General features: G+C 57.7%; 2 protein-coding genes across 2 annotated transcripts; both read right to left on the reverse strand.

Annotated features, from left to right (window-relative positions):
- Positions 1 to 1118: 1118 nt before the first annotated feature.
- Positions 1119 to 15340, reverse strand: DRC11L (dynein regulatory complex subunit 11 like; the record flags this gene model as incomplete). The annotated part of the gene is given in 20 exon segments (XM_080818794.1): positions 1119 to 1223; positions 1759 to 1997; positions 2365 to 2542; positions 2813 to 2899; positions 3335 to 3534; positions 4159 to 4266; positions 4422 to 4504; positions 5240 to 5298; positions 5381 to 5476; positions 6224 to 6330; positions 6789 to 6864; positions 6972 to 7100; positions 7552 to 7636; positions 8858 to 9066; positions 10243 to 10314; positions 12731 to 12916; positions 13238 to 13357; positions 14332 to 14659; positions 15291 to 15313; positions 15317 to 15340. Coding segments are annotated over 20 exon segments (2514 nt in total).
- A 2220-nt stretch (positions 15341 to 17560) lies between these two features.
- On the reverse strand, positions 17561 to 19934 carry H2BK1 (H2B.K variant histone 1; the record flags this gene model as incomplete). Its single annotated transcript, XM_080818161.1, has 2 exons — positions 17561 to 17797; positions 19803 to 19934. 2 exons carry the CDS (start codon positions 19932 to 19934, stop codon positions 17561 to 17563), a joined length of 369 nt encoding a protein of 122 aa, XP_080674287.1.
- Positions 19935 to 22307: the final 2373 nt, after the last annotated feature.

Raw genomic sequence — 22307 nt, forward strand, 5'->3', positions numbered from 1 at the left:
CATATGCTTTACCCAGCCAGGCTCCGGCGGCCTGCGTCTGACCCCACGGGGAGGGCCTGTGGGTGCCCGGCGATTTTTCCTGCCCTCCCAAATGCCACCGATCAGCCCTGCACCTTCTGCCTCCCAAACCCAAGGAAAGGGTCCACAGTAAGGACGAATGGCCAAGAAGTCCCCACTGCACGAGGCTTTCCTTCCAGGTGTCCTCCCAAAGACAGACTTCGGCCTGGGGGAGAAAGGGCTCAGCCCACAGGCAGCCACAGAAACTCCCATGCCCACCCCGGGTGCTGACCCCCGTCTCCCATCCCTACCTGCCAATGTTAGAGGGGTTTCCGTTGGGGAGTGAGGAGGAGGAAGTGGCCCATTCAGGCACATTAGGGTAACGAGACTACTTACATGTGGGGAGATAAGCAGGATAACAAGGAGAAAGAGAACTTAAAAGCCGGCCCCCTGCTGGCCCTTGTGCTGGCCACCTACTACACCCTTTCTCTCTAGAACCATCTTCTACCCCACCCCGCCACTACCTAAGAGTCCTAACCCTGACACACTCCTGGTAAGGATAATCAAACCCTAGAGTACCAGGGACCTTGGTCCAACCTCTCCTCGCTTTACAAGGAAACTGAGGCCTGGACACAGGAAAGGTCTGTGTGAGATCACACAGGGACTTAGTGCCGAGGTGGGGTCAACACCGGCGTCTGCTGACTTCCACACCTGCTTTTTCTCTTTTTCCAGACTTACTATAGACCTTCCTTCTCCCCTCGCTTTTTCCTTCTCTTTCTTTTCCTATTTTTTTTTTCTTTCTTAAAAACCCCGAGGAGGAAGAGAGCTGGGGAGCCAGGACAGGAATGGACAGGAGATGAAGACACCGGTGGGGTCAGAGGACAGGGCTCTGGGGGCCGAGGGTATAGGCTGTGAGTGGGTGAGGCCGGAGGGCCAGCAGGGATGGGGCGGGAGGGGGAGTCTGGGCACAGGCAGGGGGCACAGAACAGGTGTGAGAAGCACGGAGATGGACAGAGAGAGCTGCTCCCGAGCTGCGTGGACCTTTATGCCTCTGCCCCAGGCCCTTCACCTGCGGGGCCCGCCCCAGTCCCCTGCCAAGCTCGGGCCCCCTGCCTCAACCATCACTTCCTTTTCTTCTTCTCCTTCGCCACCTTGGCTTCCCCAGCGTCCTGGTCCTTGATGAGTTTTACCTTCTTCTTGCCCAGTGGAGTCTTGAAGTACCAGTCCTGGTGGGAGGAGGAGGGGGAGAGGGGAGGGCATTGGCTCCACCCCACCCCCCACCCCTGCTTCTGTTTCCCCGAACTTGTCCTCCCCCTTCCACGGCAGCTGGTTCTCCTCTCTTCCCCCAGCTCAGGTGTCCTGCTAGGGTCCTGGTTTCCCTTGCTCTCCACCAAATACTCTAGGCCACGGGGTCAGCCACTGTCAGGGGGCAAGCCCTCTCTCTGTGGCCATCCTGCCCCCACGGGGCACTGGTGGGTAGTGACTCAGGAGGGGAATGTGGGTGTTGGCTGGTGCCGAGACCAACCACAGCTCTTAAAACCCAGGTAGCACTTTCAGGCTCCAGCCCTTGAGGACACCAGGTTAGCTGGTCCTGCCACATGCCCTTCTCCTGGATTTCTTGTCCCCTTCCCAGCTGGACTCCACAGGGGAGCAGAGGGAGGTGTCTAAGGGGGCTGTAGAGGGCTGACTTCCTGGTTAGTGCTGACCCGTTACCCTCCCTCCTGACCTCTCCCCTTCTCCCCACCTCCCCCCAAGCCTCACCTTCAGGGACTCCTCCTCCTCCCTGTACACTGGCTCCAGCTTGGCCAGGTGCCCCAGGAACTCTGAGGCCACCAGGGGCCGCTTGGACAGCTGCAGGACCCGCCGCTCGGTCAGCACGGAATGGATGGCTTGGAGAATGTGACCGGGTGTGTAGCCATCGGACACCTTGGCCAGGGCACTGATGTCTAGGTTCGGGGTCACCTGGACCCCCTGGGCCTCTATCATCTGCCTCCAAAGCACTGCAGGCAGCAGGGGGGGACCCAGGGCAGGGAGAAGCCACAGTGAGCACCTCGGCCTCTATCAGACCTGAGGTCCCTGCGTCTGGAGAGCGGCTCTGTGCTCATCAGTGCCTCCTCTCCTGAGGAAGGTGAGAATCATTCTCCCCATGTAACACGAGGAAATGAGACTCGGAGGACTTATGGGGCCTGCCGTGTCCACAGAGCCAGGCCAGACCCACGCCACCAGGCTGCTTGTCTAGTTCCCCTTCCTGCCACGGGAGGCACTGGCTCGGAGTGGCAGTGGGGAGGGGGAGAAGGGTGAGGAGGCTCGGGCAGGGCCGGTCCCTGGATCCCCGGTCTGGCCCGAACTCACATCGCAGGGCCTCACCGAAGCGAGAAGCGTAATCCGGCCTCGGCATGAAGAGGATCCGCTCGTAGGTCCGGCACAGCCCCTTCATCTCCGCCAGCTGCGGCTGGTCACTCGTCCCTATCAGCATCACGCGGTCTCCTGGGCTCAGCAGTCGCAAGGCCTTGGTGAGATCCTTCTTGATTCGCTTTGGGTCCATCTGCTCTGGGGCAGGGAGGGGGCGGGAACATGGTGACCATGGGCTTCTGCATTCTCTCGGAGCGCGGGTCCACACCCAGCCTCCAGTGGACCCTGGGAGGGATCCAGGGAGGTGGCCAGGAGGCCCCTGTCCTGCTTCCAGGATAAGGCCAAGGCAGCAGGAAGACAGGGAACTTGTCCAAGGCCCCACGGCGGGTGAGGTTTGGCGTTGACTTGAACAAGCCCAAGCCAGCCTTGCCCCTGGCTCCGGCTGCTACCCAGGTCCCCGCACCTCCTTCTCTTCTTTTGGGACCCTCTTATAGAAATTCTTCTCGGCATTCCCAATCCAGATCACAGAGGGCTGTAAGAGCCGAGCCACCTGGACAGGTCAGAGAATAAAAACCTGACGTCGGATGTCCCTGGGCATGGGTCACCTCCCCCATCTTGTCCAAGGGCTGACCTTGGAGCTCCGGTCCCCACTTCCCACCCAGCAAGCACCCCGCTCTCAGCCTGCTGCCATCTGCCACACCTCCCTGGGAACAGAGTCGCACCCCCACCCCCGCCACATGGGGACCCTGCGGGACCCTCATCTCTATCATGAAAGGAACTGCTCTGCTCCCCACTTCCCCCCATGCTCCCCATCCCCAGGGCTTCAGAAATCCACAAGGTCCTCCCAGGGGTTGGTAAGGAGACCTCAGCAGCTCCTGACATCACACCAAATAGGCAGATGAGCGTCTCCTAAGTGTAAAGCCCACCCTGCTCTGTGGGCTTCTCAGCCCGAGAACTAGAGATGCCGAAGTTGGGGGACTCAGACCTTAAAGACGATGTGCATGATCATCTGTGTCCCCATCTTGCCAGGATATTTGCCCTGCAGGTTGCCGGGGGACAGGTCGAACAGGTTGGCGCCCGTTTCTGTGCACACGGCCTTGACCAGCATCTTCTTCCCCATTCCAGAGGGGCCCACCAGGAGGACGGAGCGGATGAAGGGGGCCATGGAGTGTATATCTGGGGAGCCTGAGAGAGGAGACGGGGGTCAGAGGCAGGCAGTAGGCCAGTAGGGGGGCTGGGGTGAAAGCCAATGTGTAAGGTGAGGCCGGAGGCCCAAGGCTGGGTGGGATGAAGTTTGGATCCTAGCTGCACTGCCGCCCCCCAGTGTGGGGGACCCCATCCCCAGGCAGGCACGCTGAGAGAGGCAGCCCGGGGCGCTTCCGAGGACTTAACGGGTACGATTATGAAGAGTTCTCTGCAGGGTCAAGAGGGAGCCTTCTAGCCCCTTCCAATGCCCTTTCTGTTTTCTGTACCATCTCTTTCCACTTCCGGATCATGAAGGGGTAGAATTAAAGGGCCTAGGACCAACCGCTTCGGAAAGATCCTGGCCTTCTGGGAAGGGGCCAGACTACGGGATATCACCTGGGGTTGGGAAAGGGGCCGGAAAAGTGGATTCCTTGGTAGGCCAAGAGTCCACATGATTTCTGGGGTGGCCCAATCTGGGTGTGACCTCCGGCAGGGCCTGGGGAAGGCAGGAGGAGTCCAGCAGGGGCCCATGGCACAGGGACATGCCCACCTCAGCCACCCTGACAGGCTCCGCCAAGAGCCACCTGCCAGTGTTGGTTCTCCCTGCTCCCCGGGGCATCTCACCAAGGCGAAGGACCCCATACAAGGCCACATTCTGTCGTATGTCAAACAGGGAAGGCATAGGCAACTTGTTTGCCAGGTTCAGAATGGATCCAAGATAGAGGTAGTCACCTGGGGGCACAAGTGAGTGGCATCCGCTGGGGCAGGGCCAAAAGAGAGCCCCTTGAGGAGAAGGCTCACAGCAGAGGGTGGTAGCTAGCCACGGGAGGGCCGTGGCCAGGGCACCACTCCTCAGCCTGGGAGCAGGTGCTGGACAGGGGTCTCACCAATATAATCTTTCAAGGCCACTGTCTCGCACTTCCTCAGAAAGCCGGAGACAACGAGCTCCTCAAACAGAGAGTCCACGGACCTGCAGAGAACAGCACAGAGGGGTCCCCAAGGACGAAGGGAAGTGGAGACGGAGATGAGTGACAGGCTTGAGGACAAAAATACCCATAGTGCCACCGGACAGCCGGCATCAGAAGCCACAGTGCCAACCCGCTGGCCCAGAAGGCCGACTGCACAGTGGGGCCTCTGTGGGTTGAGCGGGGTGTGAGGAGGACACGCGCCCTCTGCGACCCTCCCTCCATCAGTCTGCTCAGTTCATCAGTCTGCTCACGTTCCGCCATCAGAAATCCAGTCATTTGGCCAACATATCACCGTCTTTCCAGAAATCACACTTGATGTCTAGGCTGGATGTCAGTGTGCTCGAGACTCACTTCACCAAAGAGGTGAGTAGCCGGGGACCCCTGGCAAGCTCCCCAAGGGCCCAGAGTGGCGTCGGGGGGAGATGGCTTTGGTAGGGACAGAGCTGATTAAGGCAAAAGGCTGGAGGGGGGGAGCAGGAGGGAGGGAGCCCCAAGGACAAGCCTCCACTTGCATCCGCCTGCCCACCATCATTTTCTAAGCACTTGTCATGCTTCTGTTTCATCACCAGCTATCTCGTGGGCTTGGCAGGGCGGGTGCTTGGTTAACGAGGACGGGGAGTCAGAGAGGTTCAGTGACTCTCTTCAGGTCACACAGAACAGAACCAGGACCAGGAAGTCAGATCGGTCCTGGGCCCGGGTTTGCTCCACCACCCACGATGAGGCAAAGGCTCTGCTACCTGTCTGGGGTCAGATCCTTTTCCTTCTTCTTCTTCCCGGCTTTCTTCCCAGTCTTCTTCTGGTTGGGAACAAGCGCACGGGCCGTTGTCCTCCGGTCCTTGCCTCCCCCGCTGTGTGCGCGTCCATGTCCCGGCCCTCACCCCTCGTCTTGCCTTCACACGCTTCAAGGGTCTCCCCTCCTCCCTGTCCACGACCAGGCGCAGGGTCTTCAGCTCTTGGCGCATCAGCTCGTCCACCTGGGGGGACAGCAGGGAGTGCGGTGCGACAGCCACAGGGGCTAGGGAGGACAGCGGGGAGGGGTGAGGACTGGGATGGGGCTGGGCAGGAGGAGAGCAGCTTCGGAGAAGAGCGAGACTAGCCCGGGGGGGGGCAGCAGGGGTGTCCACCGACAACCTGCCTATGCGCTCTTCCGGGACCTGCGGGCTTGGCCTTTCTCCCCCTGCCCCTGTCCCCGCACCGGTCCCTTCCCAATACCAACCCATATCCTGGTCACGCAGGAGCCTTGCCCTCACCTGGCACCAATGTGGGGAGAAGCTCCCAGATAGAGTCAATGGCTTTCAGCTCAAGCCCCAGACCCACCCTTTAAAGTGAGCCGCTGCCGGACTTGATCAGCCTGTTGTCTCACATCGGGACAATCGTGGCGCCCACCTCAGGGGGTGGAAAGGTCATATTGGGAAGGTCACATGACCCAATGCTTCCTAGGTACGCCCTGCGGCCACATGGCAGGAGCTCTTGAAGGGTTGATGGGCACGATGGGGGGTGTGACCCCAGCTCAGAGCCCCTGGGCACCCCAGGGAGAGAGGGACCAGAGAGACGCAGAGGAGGAAGGGGACCGAGATGGACGGAGGTGGAGTTAGAATGACACAGAAGGCGGTGTGTAGAGGTTGCTACAGAAGAGGGGCAGGGCAGGGGGCTTGAGGGGAAGAGCCCGAAGTTGGGGAGGCGGGGAGGGCCGCAGGAAGGCCCTGAGCCAGCTCACACACCTGTACCCGGATCTCCTGCTCTACTTCCTTTCTCTTCTCCACCTGGAGTGTCTCGGGGTCAAAACTCTGTTTCGGGTATATACTCTCATACCGGTTCTTCCACACATCTAACCAGGGACAGACGGACAGAAGAATGAAGTTCAGAGTCCCAGGGCACCCACACACTCACAGACACCTGGCAGGGGAACCTGACCCAGGCTGGTCCACGTGTCTCTTGCTCCGTCTCTGCACCCGTCTGTCTCTCTGTCTCATACACATACCTACATGGACCAGGAACCCGACGCAGGCTGGTCCCTTTATCCTCACAGGGCTGTCCAGCATTGCTTCTACCTAGACCATGGAGGCCTGACCCCAAGGCCAAAGGCAAAACTCCCCCCACCCAGGGAATCGCACTGCACTCCACACGGGTGTACTCCTCTGGCATTCTCCTCTCGACCTCCACATCCGCACACCCACACGACCCCTCACGGCCCACAGAGCATGGGTTCACTTTCCCCGGGACCCTGGGTCACCCCAAGGCCCTCACAGGGCCTGGACACCCTTCCCCAGCCTGCTCCCGCCTTACTCATGTACTCCTCATGTCCGGCATTGATGACAGGTATAAACTTGGATGGCCACACTTTCAGCATCGTGTCTGCTTCCTAGAACAGAAACATCCTTTGATCTCAACCCCCTCATGGTCCCTGCCCCTTACTCCCCTCAGATCAGCCTCCCACCGGGAATCTCCTCAGACCAAGAGGATCTTTACCCCCTTCCTGGTCTTGTCCTTCTTCCCTTTCTTCTGCTTCCTCTCTTTTTTCTCCTTTTCTTTTTCCTTATTTTTCTCTTGGTCCTTCCTTTTGCTCTCCTGGATCTCTGCCTCCAGTTCCATTTTTACCTGTGACCAACGATGGAAGACATTTCAGAGAAGACCAGTGGGATTTTACAGGAGCAAAAGAACCCAGGCCTGAGATGGGGGCTGACTGGGGTCACTCGTGGTGTCCAGGGGTCCAGGGGTCCAGGGGTCCATAGCTGAAAGTTCAGAGACCTCACTGGGGTCCAGGAAGAAAGAGGTGTTCTGATCAGAACTGCTTCTCTTTCTTGGCCCATAGAGATTTGAAGTCACAAAGAATCTCACCAGACATGCTTTCTCTCCATGCCCAAAGATGTCTTCTCCAGACACAGGCACTCCCTCCCCCGCCATGCTGTCTTGCTAGCTACACATATTTCCTCCAGCCGCATCTGCCTTTACTGAGGCTGACCTCTCCCCCTCAGTTTACACTCAGTACTATTTGTAACCTCAGACCCCACCTACCACAGAAGGTCTCCTGTCTCCACCTATAGGGTACCTGTTCTGGAGTCTTGTCTGCAAAGATCAGGTAGGATCCACCTACAGATTCATCTGGATAATCAGGGAATCGACCAGTAAGGGCACTAAGTAAACATAAAATGGTCAGAGAGATACACAGGTGAGTGGATGGACAGATGGATGGATGGATGGGTGGTTGGGTGGGTGGATGGATGGATGGATGGATGGGTGGTTGGGTGGGTGGATGGATGGATGGATGGATGGGTGGTTGGGTGGGGTGGATGGATGGATGAGTGGATGGGTGGTTGGGTGGGGTGGATGGATGGATGAGTGGATGGGTGGGTGGATGGGTGGATGGGTAGATGGGTGGGTAATGGGTGGATGGATGGATGGATGGATGGATTGGTGGGTGGGTGGGTGGGTGGGTTGGTGGATGGGTGGATAGGTAGATGGGTGGGTGGATGGGTGGGTGGGTGGATAGATGGACAGATGGGTGGGTGGGTGGGTGGGTGGGTGGGTGGGTGGTGGGTGAGTGGATGGATGGATGGATGGGTGGGTGGATGGGTGTGAGGGTGAGTGGATGGGTGGATGAGTGGGTGGGTGGTGGGTGAGTGGATGGATGGATGGGTGGGTGGGTGGATAGATGGACAGATGGGTGGGTGGATGGGTGGGTGGATGGATGGGTGGGTGGATGGGTGGGAGGGTGAGTGGATGGGTGGATGAGTGGGTGGGTGGGTGGGTGGGTGGATAGGTAGATCAGTGGGTGGATGGGTGGGTGGATGGGTGGGTGAGTAGGTGGGTGGATAGATGGATGGATGGGTGGATGGGTGGATGGATGGGTGGGTGGATAGGTGGGTAGGTGGATTGATGAATGGGTGGATGGGTGGGAGGGTGAGTGGGAAGATGGATGGGTGGATGGATGGATGGATGGAGGGTGAGTGGGAAGATGGGTGGGTGGGTGGATGTATAGATGGGTAGAAGAGTGGATGAATGGATAGATAGTTAAATAGAGGGAAGGATGAAGAAAGAACAAGGACTGGGGGATGCAGGATGAGAGGGAAGGAGCAGAGAGTTACAGAACAAAAAGGAGCAACCCCTCAGGAGGCACCCATGGATGCTATGCCCTTCAAGATTTGGCATCTTCTCTTCCATCCAAGGAAATGAGAAGTCATGTGCAGAGATGGTCCTGTGGTTGGGGGCCCCGGGTTTCAATCAGGGTGTGAGCAGCAAGGGAAGGGGGATGGGAGTGGATGGAGAAAAGGGCCCAGTCCGGACTAGAGAACAGAACAGATGTGGGGACATGGTGGTGAGGAGGGAAAGAGGGGTCGAAGGCTGGGGACACTGACTGGCATTCGATAAACCACTGTCGGATTTGCTCCTTCAACTTCTCCTTCATGTCAGGCCCCTCTGTCTCTTTGATAGCGTCATGGGTCTTCTCTGTCGCCAACTGGAACTCTTCCTCCTTCTCTGTCTGGCGGACCCTCCGGATATCCTCCCTGAGGCTGGCTTGATACATGACGCCCGCATTCTCCACCTGGTTCGGTGGCAAGGGGAGCTGGCGGAGAGGAGAGGCCCAGGGCAGCAGGAGTGGGAGTGGGGGGGACCCAGCCCCCGGCCTCAGGCACGCACACCTGCCCCCGGCTTCCCCAGCACACCCGCACACGTGAGGCCCCGCACACACGCCCACACGCCCACACGGAACAACGGGCATGCCTGCATCAGGAGAAATTGTGTTTGGAGCTCAAACTCGCCTGTGTAAATTACTCTGATAATGAGTTTGCTAGATACATCTGGGCTGGCCCCCCTGCCCATTCCCCGCAGCACACCCTCCCCTGTGAGCCTCCGGCCCCAACCCCCACCCACACCCCCCGCCCCAGCGGCCTGTGTTGGCAGCCGCTCTCACAGCCACTTTCCCGCCTCATTGGCTCCCAAATGTATTTTAAATATCACTCTGCGCAGAGACAATTACTGAAAACGCTGAGCTCACACTGTCGATGGGCCCGGGCGGCCAGGCTCATTCCTCACCCACCGCCATGCCATGCCCCCCCCCCAGCTACCCCCGAGGCCCGACCCTGGCCTCTCTCTGCCTGCTCTTGCCTCCTGGGGGTCCAGCTCTCCAAACCCCCAAGCCTGACCTCCCCTACGCGCACGCTCGTGCTCATGGACCCCGGTGACACTCAGCTAGACTCCCTGCAGTGCGGAAGAGAAGCCAGTCTGGGCCCCTCAGAGCAAGTGGGGAGACTGCAGCTTGAAACGCTCTGCTGTGAAAGGGATACATACGTCCTCCATCCCACCCTGGTCCCCGTGGTTCTCCCAGAGGCTGTAAAAGCCCTGGCGGGGAGGGGGGTGGTCCCACTAGCCCTGGGGCTCCTCCCTGTGCTGGACGCACCCACTCAGCCTCTCCTTCCAGCCAGGGGCATGTATGTGAGGTCCAGAATTCTCTGTGCTTTGACCCCTCACCCTGCCCCACGTGTGAGATCCTTCCAAGGGTTTTAGAGGGGGAGGGGTACAAAAGGCTGGGGCTTGGTGCCGGCTTTCTGGTCCTTCCCATCCTTCCCAAACCCTGAACCCCAGACCTGCGCCCCTCCACTCTTGCTAAACACAGTCCTGAGTGGCGGGAGGCGTGGGCAGTGAGGAGCTGTACGGGGACACAGAGGGACAAAGAAGAGGGGAGGAGACCCCATGCTCTAGCTCACCCCGAGCCCTTGCCTGAGGTGAGGCGGGGGCTTACCATGCCAATGAACTCCATCTCCGTTCGCCGGTCCTGCTGAGTACGTCTCCTCTGCAGGTAACCCTTCCACACCTGGGGGACACGTGGGCCCAGACACGCCCCACACTGCATTTTTGTAGGGATGCGACTTGTGCGATCAGCCCCAGGGAGAAGCACCAGCCCCTCACAAGGAAAGGTCTGGCTAGGGGAGCTTTGGGGCAGGAGGTGGGGGAGGAGAGGACACCTCCCGGGCCAGCTCGTGGACGAGTGACACTCTGAGCGGGAGCAGCCCAGGACAGCACGGGGCCAGTAGGCACACACGCGGTCCAGCTCCAAGGCTTTGCTCCCTCAGGGGCCCCTAGGCATTCCCTCCTTCTCATCCCCACCCTCCAATCTGCTATATCTTTTGAGGCCAAGTTCAAATACCACCTTCTCCCAGAAGCACTCCCACTCTCACGACTCAGAGTTCCCACAGTATTTGGAATACACACTTGACCTCCCCTCCCCCAGCATATAGTCACATAGACATCAGTGCTGTAAGGACTATGGAGCTCCCCTGATGAATTCCTATAGTTTTGACCCAAGGAAACTGAGGCAGGAGAGAGGATGTGGCCTTTCCTGGGTCTATGAGCCCATTCGGGCAGAGCTGAGACAGGGCCAGGGTTCCTGACTCCTTGCCCAGTGCTCTTCTCCCAGGCCTCCGGCTGCTCTCAGCCCTGTGGATAGCCTGGTGCCAAGGGGGTGGGGACAGGGCACTGGGCAGGGGGAGGCAGCACCCGGGCCTGGCCAGGTGGGTTCTGTTCCATAACAGAGCCTCAGAGAGCAGCTTCTGTCTGCACTATTTCCACATTCTCCTTGTCTGTTAACAAGGACAAAATGACTTGCTTTGGCTTTCATGGGAGAAGCGGGGCTCTCTCTTTGGGGCAGACCTTCTTGCTTTAGTGAGCCCCAGGGGGCAGGGCCTTCTCATCCCTGGGCCAGCCCGACATTAGCAAGTCAGCCAGAGGCAGGGCACTCAGATGCACATGCTCCGTACACTGATTAAAAACCTAAAAATCGGGCACCTGGGTGGCTCAGCTGGTTGGGCAACTGCCTTCGGCTTGGGTGATGATCCCGGAGTCTCGGGATCGAGTCCCACATCGGGCTCCCAGCTCCAAGGGGAGTCTGCTTCTTCCTCTGACTTCCCCTCTCATGCTCTCTCTCACTGTCTCTCTCTCAAATAAAAAAAATCTTTAAAATAAAATAAAATAAACTCCCTTTAAAAAAAAAAAAACAACCCTAAAAATCTACAGGTGCCTGCGCGGCTCAGTTGGTGAAGCGTCTGCATTCGGCTCGGATCATGATCCCAGTGTCCTGGGATCGAGGCCCCTGTTGGGCTCCCTGCTCAGCGGGGAGCCTCCCTCTCCCTCTGCTGTTCCCCTGCTTGTGCTCTTTCCCTCTGTGTCAAATAAATTTAAAAAAATCTTTTTAAAAAATAAAAAGGCGTATCCCGTTTGGAGGGCATATATCCTCTTGAGTTATTATTTGTTAGTTGGTTGGTTGGTTGGTTTGCTTCTGGGCTTTGGTGGAAAGGAATACTAAGTTCCCTCTCTCGGGCCAGTGGACAGTTTCTGAGACACTGGGGCTTGACAGAGAAGCTGGGGGATGTTCATTGGAGACAGAAAGACCAGCCCCATATCCCGCAGTTCTGGGCCTGCTTCTGGAAATAAAAGGTGGCAAGGGACGTCCTACAACGGGACAGGGCAGCGGCCTCACGGGGTACAATGCTATAGGAGCAAAGGGTTCCCTCTCTGCACTGGACTTTTCCTACGGCCTCTCCAGTCTCCTTAAGCTGGTAACCAGTACCAAACAGAGGAGGCCTGTGTCAGCAGGACTCAGTGAGAGAAGGCACGGGCGTGCGCGCGCACGTGCACACACACACACACACACACACACACACACACTGGGGGACAGCAAGTGCTGAGAGGTACAGAATGGCCACCCAGAGTAGGAGAGAGGGTGACCACAGGAATGGTAAGAAGGCAGAGACACCTAGGGATGGGGCTGGGTTTTCTGCAGTGGGCGGATGGGCTGCGATTAGGTTATTTCCACGATAAAGTAAAGGGTGACCCAGATGGCACCAGCCTTGAGGACATCTGGATCACATCAGTTCTCAAACTGTTTCATTTGTCACCATTCCTTTTACCTCAGCTGCCAGGAGTCTCGGGATTCATTTTAGTGACTCATCTTTAACAGTCTTAAGAGTTTCTGGAATGATCATCTACTCTGTTCTTCTACCTTATTCTGGATCTTTCTCCTCTAATCTTAATGATCTTTCTGTTTCTGGGGCTTTTATGAGATGTAGCACAAGATAGAAGCTTGTTAACTGCTTAGGTCCTGAGTTAAGGATCTAGTTGTGGGGGCAACAGAATCCAAGCCCCTGCACCTCTGTCCTCAATTGCTAAGCCAGGCAGCCTTCCTGGAAGAGGTGACTCAACCCTGACCTTCCACCTGGGTGCTGGGGGGTCACCTTCTGTATGGTCACAGCTGCTTGGTCCTGATCGAACTTGTGCCAACCGTCCTCTCGAATCTTCCGATCTCGCTCCTCCTCTCTCCGTATCTCTCGCATGAAGGTGGCTCGGAGCCGACCTTGCCTGGCCCGCTCAGCCCTTTGCAGCAGGATTATGGCCTCTGTCCGGTGCATTTCTGGAAAACCCTGGCCACCATAGGGGCAAAGGAGCAGGAGAAGATGAGAAAGGGCTTATATTTAGGCTAGAAGCTGGGAGACCATCCATCAAAGGACGTGCTGGGGACACGGTCCTCCCAGAGCATCTCAGTGCCCAAGTCCTGTCCTCTATCTCGGTGTTAGAAGGTTTCAAGGAGCATGAGAGCATCCTTGAAGCAGGCCAGGGATTACTCAAGGACCACTCTGAGGTGGGTATAGGTAGGGCAAGTCCTCTCTGTGTCCTGGAAGATGGCATCTCTGTTCTGGACGGGGTGTATGAGAGGAATCTGGGAGAGTGGATCCCTGACTTACCACCTCGGGGGTCACTGGCTTCATTCTGGACAGGATTTCTGCCAGCATCAGCTCTCGCTCCTTCAGAATGGTGGACTGCTCCAACAGAAAGTATTTGGGGATTGGAACCTCCAGGTCTGCCTTTGGGGCAACATGGGGGAAGGAGGGTCAGGACTCAAAATCCAGGCCATCTGGCTGATACTACCATCTTCTGCTTACAGACCCTGGTGATGGCTTCCTTCCTTCATCCTAGAGCCCCAGGACGGGAGATTTATGGGTTATGGGCGGATCCCCTTAAGCTCATCCCTCTATCGCCCTGCCCCACCATGTAACCGGAGCTGAATTCCGGAGGATCACGAAATGTAATGGGCAATGGTTCCGATCCAGGCTGTGCATCAAAATCAACGGGGAAGCTTTTAAAATGCAGACTCCTAGGCCCTCCCCAGACTAGCACATCGGAGTGGCAGGGCCTGGAGAATCTGTTTCGTCAGTTTGTTTTTTCAAGTCGGCAGCTGAGTTTCTTTGAAGCAGCTGGTTCTGGAAACTTTGAGACTGCTTCCGATGAGGAGCGGGGAACCAAGCCCCAGGGCGACTGGTGGCAAGTGCATTCACATCACCCCAGGGGCTTGTTAAAATGCAGAAGCAGATTAGCCCCATTTGGTCCGAGATTCTGCATTTCTGATAAAGTTCTGGGTGCTGCTGATGGGGCTGGTCCAGGAAGCAGACTTGGAGAAGCAAGCCTGGGGAAGGGGGGGTCTTCAATCCCTGCCGTTGGAGGGCATTCCCAGCCCCGCAGAGCCTCCAGCCTGCCTCTCTAGCCATCCCGCAACTGCTTGCTTGCACCCCGTCTTCCAGAAACCCTTCTCCCGATCAAACCCCATCCCCTGATCTGCGCCATCCCCCTTCCCTTGCAGAGGTCCCAACACCAGGGTTGTCCTTGGGGGATCAGGACCGGCTCCAGCCCCTCCGCCAGGTCCTGCCCCAGGTGGTGGAGGCGTGGCTCCATGTCCCTGGGAGGTCAAGGTCACCGGCTACTCCCCACCTCAGGCCCCTCCTCCGACCTCCCGACCCCCGCCTCCGCTGGAGCGGGCGTGGCTCCTCGGCAGGCCGCGCACCGGGGTGAGCTTGAGGTCCTGCAGCACGCGGTCCAGGCAGTGGTATTCGCTGAGGTCTGCGCGCACCAGGTCGTCCTTGAGCTCCAGCACGCGGCCCGCCACGCTGTCCAGCAGGCGCCGCAGCAACCGCCGCTTCTGCGGCTGCACCATCTGGTCGTAGAGGGTGTCGAACCGGCGCATCAGCCCCAGGTAGCACAGGTAGACGGACGAGAGCCTGTACTGGAACGACTCCCGCTCCCTGGGCGACACAGGTTCCAGCAGGGGCTGCTCCTGGTCCAGCAGCGCTTGAAGGGTCACGTGGGAGGAGTCCCAGAGGCGCTGGTAAGCTCTGGAGAGGAGGGGAGAGAGGGCTGCAGGTCTGGGGTGATCTGGGCCTCGGAGGAGTGGGGACAGTGGGGGGTGGGGGGAGATGGGCTCTGCTGAGCCTTTTGAGGAGCGTGAGGTCAGGGTTCCAGAGGGGTGCAGTTAAGGTTACTCATGGTGTCGAGGAGTCCTGAGAGGGAGTGAGGTGGTAGTGGGGAGGCATGCCCAGGCTTCCAGCAGGTGGGAGACTGGGATGGCTGGGAGGAGGGATCCACTGACGGATTAGCTGGGAGGGTGAAGGCTAGGCATGGCCCTCAGGGGCTCCCTGTAAGGAAGAAGCCTCTTGTGGAGTCCACAGTCGGCCCCTCCAGGGAGAGGGTGCAGCCCCGGGATGCTGCAGGGGTGTGGAATGGTGAGTGGGAAGTAGGGGTGAGGGAAGAGGGTAGAGAAGGGTCCCTTCCTCTGATTCTGGACTAAGTAGCTCCAGGAAAGTCTGAAGAGGAAGAGCTGACCACAGATGGGGCCGCCAGGGCGGCCACGTGAATGCCGGGGGCCCAGCCAGGGCTGGCCCAGCACACAAGCCCCCTCTCCCGGGCATCCCTTCTCCCCACCCACCCGCCCCAGCCCTGGGGGCGCCGCGCCTGCCCATCACTCACCCCTCGGACATGGTGCCCACTTCTCACAGTTCCCTTTGTGAGCTGGTCATGCAGTCCACAGAACCTGCGGCTCGACCTTGACTCCACACCCCGGAAGTCAGAACAGCCCAATTTTGAGGGTTCTGTCCCATTGTCTCGATGTTCTAAGGCCGGGAGGAGGGGGGGTGAGGGCAGCAGGTACAGGACTGGGGACCCTTATCTCAGAGGATGTTCTGGTAGCAAGCCTTGGAAGGCTAGGGCAGAGTGTGGGGTCAGCCTTGGCTTCTTTTTCGAGTGAGGGTCGTATAAAAGAGTCGTCGCTATTAGAAGTCACCCTGGGAGCTGTGAGGCTCGGGGTGAATGTTAGTCCTAAAGGCATCCATTTTTCCAACCGCACTTCTCAGCTGGAGGAACCCTCTGCTTCTGCCATTCAGAGCCAGCCTCCTTAGCTCTAACTGACGACTGTCCTGGGGGCAGGTGTGACAGTGAGGGGGAAGGGGCGCTGGAGTTGGGTTCAGAAGGCCTGGGTTCGGGCTGCGAAGTCACGACTTCCCTTGAGAGGAGCACAAGCTCGTGCGTCCCTGGGGTCTGATGGCGCTTCCCGCGGTTCACGCGAACTAGGCCTGTGTGAAGGACGTTAGAGTAGCAGTGGGACTCCGTGGTCTTCGGGGCTCGCTCTGAGCCGTCTGTGGGTTACCCCATCGGGGCGACAGGCTCAGGAGACCATTCTTTGGAAACTACAAAACCCAGCAGCAGCAGCGCCTGGACCCTGGTCACCTGAGGGTGACTTTTTTTTTTTTTAAAAGATTTTATTTATTTATTTGACAGAGAGAGAGATCACAAGTAGGCAGAGAGGCAGGCAGAGAGAGAGGAGGGAGCAGGCTCCCTGCTGAGCAGAGAGCCTGATGCGGGGCTCGATCCCAGGACCCTGGGATCATGACCTGAGCTGAAGGCAGAGGCTTAACCCACTGAGCCACCCAGGCGCCCCGAGGGTGACTTTTTGATTCAGTGTCAAGTTGGGACGTGGGAATATGTAAGGTGCAGAGCAGAAGAAAGGGAGAGAAAGGGGAGAGCTGCAAAGGGGAGCAAGAGAGGCGGCGTTCCGTGGCTTCCATGTGCGCGCGAATCACCCGAGATCTTGTCCAAAATGCAGATGCTAATTCCACGATCGGACGTGGGTCTCTGAGTCACACCGTAGCAAGGTATGACACTCAGTGGGAGTGGGGAAGGGCCAGGGCTCAGGGGCCGGCTCTCCCGGGCCCTCCCCTTTCTAGCTGCGGAACTAAATTGTGGGTGATTGGTTCTCCTCTCATGGCATCTCCAGGTTAGGGTTTTCCTGAGAGAAAATATGTGTCAAGGGTGTAGGACAGCATCCAGTGGCCAGTCCCCATTACAGCCAGCCTGCTCAGTACCTGAAGGGGACAAGCTATGCCTATCCAGTGGCAAAGGGAAGAGAGAGGATTTGGGACTTGTTCACTGAGTGCAACCCCCTTCCCCCACTGCCTCACAGCTTATCTCATGTGCCCATAAGAGCAGAGGCCGAATGAGTGAGAAAAAGCAAGTGTGAACAAATAGTAGGTGAACGATATAGGGCTCATCTTGGTACTTTCTTGCGATTTTCCAAAAAGAGAGGAGCCTCAAATATTCCTACCAATTTGTTCCGAAATTAGGGGGAAGAAAACATCGGGGGAAAGTGAACACACCCTATAGATCTCAGCAGCTTACTGAGAACCCTTCCGTTTTGTGTCTTGAAGGATAAGATCTATGTGATCCCCGTGCCCAATACACGACAAAAATGACAACTTGCCAGAAAAGCCATCACAAAACCGTGGGCTGAAAGAGTTAACACACAGCGGATCGGGGATTCTAATCCAGATCCCAAGTCCTGCTAAAGTTCAAGTTAGAACTTTGCCCCCGTGCTGCCCAGGGGCCACACTCAGAAAGCGGTATTTAAAAACTATGAGTATTGGGGCGCCTGGGTGGCTCAGTGGGTTAAGGCCACTGCCTTCGGCTCGGGTCATGATCCCAGGGTCCTGGGGTGGAGCCCCGCATAGGGCTCTCTGCTTCTTGGAGCCTGCTTCCCTTTCTCTCTCTGCCTGCCTCTCTGCCTACTTGTGATCTCTGTCTGTTAAATAAATGAATGAAATCTTAAAAAAAAAAAAAAACCTGAGTATTACTCCCTCCTGTAGCCATAAAATGTGACAACACCCTTGCCGCACATTGCACCTCCCCTTTTCAAATCACCACAGTGCGCGGGAGCAGTTCACTCTTTATTAATGCTCGGCCCCGGGTCACTTGGAGCTGGTGTACTTGGTGACGGCCTTGGTGCCCTCGGACACGGCGTGCTTGGCCAGCTCCCCGGGCAGCAGCAGACGCACCGCCGTCTGGACTTCCCGGGAGGTCAGTGTGGTTCGGCCCGAGTACTGGGCCAGCCGGGCAGCCTCGCCAGCCAGACGTTCGAACACATCATTCACAAACGAGTTCATGATGCTCATGGCCTTGGAAGAGATGCCAATGTCTGGGTGCACCTGGAGAAGCAGCAGAACCGCTCGGTTAAGGAGGAGGCTCTGCCTGACGCCGCGGGGCCCAGCCCCGGGCTCAAGCTTGGGATTGCAAGGCTGCCTCACCAGCCTCTCTCCAGAGGCCAAGTCACAGAAATAGGGATGGGTTTTTTACTACTACGTCCAAGTTAAAAGTTTTTCCCAACTGCAAAAAGTAATGCTATTAAGTAAGTTCCTCCTAGGAGCACATGTAAGCATCAATCTTTGAGAAATGGAACCAGTTACATAGCATTTTGCTTTTTTCCTTTAGTGTATCTGCAAAGCGTTACCCCCAGAAAGGGACTCCTAGTGGCAAAGCTCCCAGAGGTGGGACTGCCACTGCGTCAAAGGGTTTACACACGTAAGTCCGCAGATGATTACCAAATGATTGTCCGGAGAGCACACTTATGTGACGCTATCCCAGCACCAGACTAGGGGTCAGAACACCAGGGATCTGTGGCCCTAGTGTGAATCACTGCCCAACCTCCATGGGGCACTTTGTGCCTCAGTTTCCTCCTCTGTCACACAAGCTTTTGAACTAGGTGACCTCCAGTAACCCAAGCTGTAGGGGCCTGATAACAATCAGAACGTGAGAGTGGGCAGACATGAAGTGTTTCCCTCCGAAGGGTGACCTCCGAAGAGAGGGGTGACTGCCAATGACACACATCAGGCCAGTGGTGGAGACAGAAGTGGAACTCGGGCTCTCCCCAGCCACTGGATGTCACCGGCAGCAGGGGATCGAGCCTGAACCCCTCATGTTGTCATCACATCTTTTTCTCCTTGGGGTTGAGGGGTCACAGTGAGTTTCACAGCCCGTGGGTGACTCCCCCAGTAGCTCTCCCTTACCAGTCTAACCCAGGGCCAACCCTCGCCTCACAGTTGCACCCCAAGGTTAGGTGATGCAGCAGAGCTCACCAGTGCTCCCTCCCATGCCACGTTCTACAGGTCGCTGGAGTCTGTCCTCTGCTGCTGCCCTCTGGCCCGTCTACGAGAGTGCTGGTCCCAACCTCACCCTGACCCTGCAAAAGCATTACCAGAGACCCAAGTTGTCAGATCACCGAAACTGCTACTGGGACTAAGACTAGGGACAGGCTCCATGTCTAGGATCTAGTTTCACAAAGCGGTAAGACTCGGGCAGGTGGCAGAGACGTAAGGCAGCCAAGACCATTGTTCTGTCGCCTCCCGGCCCTGGTTCTGCTGAGCGGGGAAGAGGCTGGGAGGCCAGGGTGCCTGGTGCCCTTGACCAGTAGGGTGCCCGCTGATGCCCCCAAATATTTGTCAGTGAGCCAGGGCCAGGAGTAGGCGCTTCTCGCAGGTGCTCTGCTAGGCTGCAAACAGCGAGCATCCCCAGCACCCCTGGGTTAAGAGGCAGGACAAGCCGGAAGTAGGTGACGGGCCTGCTCGGAGCCAGGGGGGCCTGAGCTCTGCAGCTCTTAGGTCGCTGGACTCAGTCCATGCACTGAGCCTTTATGGGCCTTATGTTCCAGGTCTGGGCAGTAGACCGATCCCCCAGCTCCTCAGGGCCCGAGTGCTGTGTGGCTGGAAGGCCTCCCCCAGGACTTCTGCTCACACGCGTGGCTCCGTGCTCGGGCCCCCAGTGCTAGAACTTCTTGTTTGTACCGTACTGTGTTTGGGATTCGATCACCCTTCAGCCCCACACTTTCTTACAGTCCTCCCTGTCTTAATTATGTCCCACCTAGTCCCACCCATCATCATCTTGTCCACCCAAAGCCCCGTGAGCTTCTGGGCAGTGGTGGTGTGCTTTCAAGGTCTCCTGCCCGTCTCAGGGGCGCAACACATACTGAGAGGTTGTAGGGACCTGAGCTGGAGCGGAGCCACCTCGAGACGGGTGCAGTGTGCCTGAGGCCACCGCAGTGCCAGGAGTAAGTGGAGTAGGACTCTCTGTACAGTGCTCTCTCGAGGCTCTTCTGCCAGTGTGCTCCACACACCCCCACGCACGCGCACACACTCGTCGTTGGCTCCCCGCTCTCACCTGCTTCAGCACCTTGTAGATATACACTGAGTAGGTTTCCTTGCGCCGGCCTCGCCTTCTGGACTTCTTATCGCCCGCACCACGGCCCCTCCGGCCCCCCGGCTGCGGCTGCTGCCCATGCTCCGAGCTCATCCTGCCGCTCCTCCTAATGGCCGCCTCCTGCTCCTTGGGGCATTTTATGGAGTCGGCTTGCCCACCAGGTGGGGCTGGGGGCCGGCACCTGGGAAGGAGGGGGCGGGAGGGGAGGAGTCTGGCCCATCCCTATCCAGAACAGCCTCTGGGCTAATCTTGTAAGGGACGGATGGCTCCCACCTCTCCCCCGAGTGATTTCCTGCCTCTGAATGAGCGGCTCTCCCCCGGGGCCCTCCCCCAGCTGACCATCTCCCAGTGGACTGCACACTTGGGAGAGTTCCCACACCACCCAGCTGTGCCATGAGATCACTCGCACCCGCTGTCCTCGGCAAGACTTGAGATGCAGGGGAGTGTCAGGAGGAACCCGAGGCAGCCCGCCCCCACCCACGGAGCCCTACAATACAGCTGGAGAGGCCGGACTGGCTCACAGAACAGAGAGCAGAAGCACTAAAGAGGGGGCCTAGGGAAGAGAGTTCAGGAAAGAAAAACTGGTGAGGGCTGGGGTGTCTGGGGGGCCCAGTCTGCCTTCAGCTTGGGTCATGATCTCCGGGTCCCAGGATCAAGGCTTGCGTTGGGTTCCTTGCTCAGTGGGGAGTCTGCTCCCCTGTCTCTCCCCCTCCGCACTGCCTGTTCTCTCTTTCTCGAATAAGAAAAATAAAATACTAAAAACAGAAAAGAAAACTAGTGAGGGCTACAGTAGCCAGAGACGGCTTCATGGAAGGAATGGGGATTTGATGGTGGTCCGGCGGGAGGGGCACGGCGTAACTGGGGGGGGGGGTGCCAGAAGGGCGGTCCGTGGGGAAAGCAGAGGAGAATCGGTGTGTGCTGAGTGCAGTGCGGCTTGGACGGAAGGCAGAAGCGCGGCAGAACGGGGGCCTGGGCCAGAGGCAAGCGGCAGGAGGCCGCAGGCTGGGAGGGCCTACTGGGGAGGGCGTTGGGGCGGACCGGAGGAGCCGGAGCGGGGAGCACGGGGCGCTGTGGGCTCCCGGGGAAGCTGGCAGCAAAGGGAAGAGGCAGCTGTTGAACGGAGGAGCGGTTCTCGCTTTGCACCTACGTGTGAACGATACTGCGGGTTAAGTGCTGCGATTACGGACGCTGGAGCAGCACGAGAAGCATGGTGGGGGTGGAGAGGGTTTCCCAGTCGGGAAGAGGTGGGTGAGAGGAGTAAAGCCCAGCCGCACCTGCCAGCGGGGCGAAGGCAAGCCCGAGCAGGCCGGGCCTCGCTCGCTTCTCCAGCCGCTTCCCAGCGTCGGGCTACATCTTCATGCCAAGGTTTAAGAAGACCAGGAGGGAATTCTTAAGCCAAATAAAAGCGCTGCGAATTTTAGGCCTTTGTAGAAATATATATATATATTTCTATGTATGTATGTGTGTGTATATATATATGTATGTATATATGTATGTGTATATATATATATATATATAGTGGGCTTTTTAAGCATTCCTGAAGTTTTTGAAATTGGCTTTTTTGGGGGGGGCTGGGAGAGGCAAGCTGAATAGACTTTGATTCTCCCAGTTCTGAAGCCCCACCCAGCACCCCGAGGATTCCACAGGGGACACCCTGAGGGACTTCAGAGGCAACTGGTACACACACCCCCAGGGTCTCCCTTGGCTGAGGTAGCGGGAGCTCTCCTCTGTTCCCATCTTCCCGGCGGCTCATTCTCGAAGCCATTCTCCCCCCTACCCGTCTCTGGATGCTCGGACTGACTGAGGCACAAGGCGACAAAGGCAGGTCCGTTAGCGGTGGAGTCCGAGCCTCACTCCAGCCAAGGGCTCAGCCGCAGCCCCTCACCTCATGTGCACACTCAGCGCTCTGTCTGCCCCGGGCGGCTCTTGGACTTCAGGGCCATCTGAGTTCCTGCTCATCTTTCTTCCTCTCTTTTCTTTTTCTTAATATTTTATTTATTTGACACAGAGGGACACAGCAAGAGAGGGAACACAAGCAGGGGGAGTGGGAGAGGGAGAAGCAAGCTTCCCGCTGAGCAGGGAGCCCGATGCGGGGTTCCATCCCAGGACCCTAGGATCGTGACCTGAGCCGAAGGCAAGACACCCAATGACTGAGCCACCCAGGTGCCCCCTCTTCATCTTTCAAGTTAGAGCACCAATCCTGTCTTTCTGGATAGCTATCACAAGAAACCCCCCCCTCCAGTTTTGAATCCTTCTGTGTATCCTAACAAGTCACAATTGAGCATCTGATTTATGCCCTGTTGTGTTCTCTTGTCACTGCTGGCTTCCCCATTAGATCGTGAGCTCCTTGGGGGTTTAAGACGCCATCTGGGACTGTTTTTTGCTTTACATAGTCTTAGATGTACTGTAATCAGCACTGAAAAATCATGGCTGTGTATGTTTCCCCACAGGGACGGCTGCTGAGGT

Source organism: Martes martes (assembly GCF_963455335.1).
Source record: "Martes martes genome assembly, chromosome: 11".
NCBI classification, from domain to species: Eukaryota; Metazoa; Chordata; class Mammalia; order Carnivora; family Mustelidae; genus Martes; species Martes martes.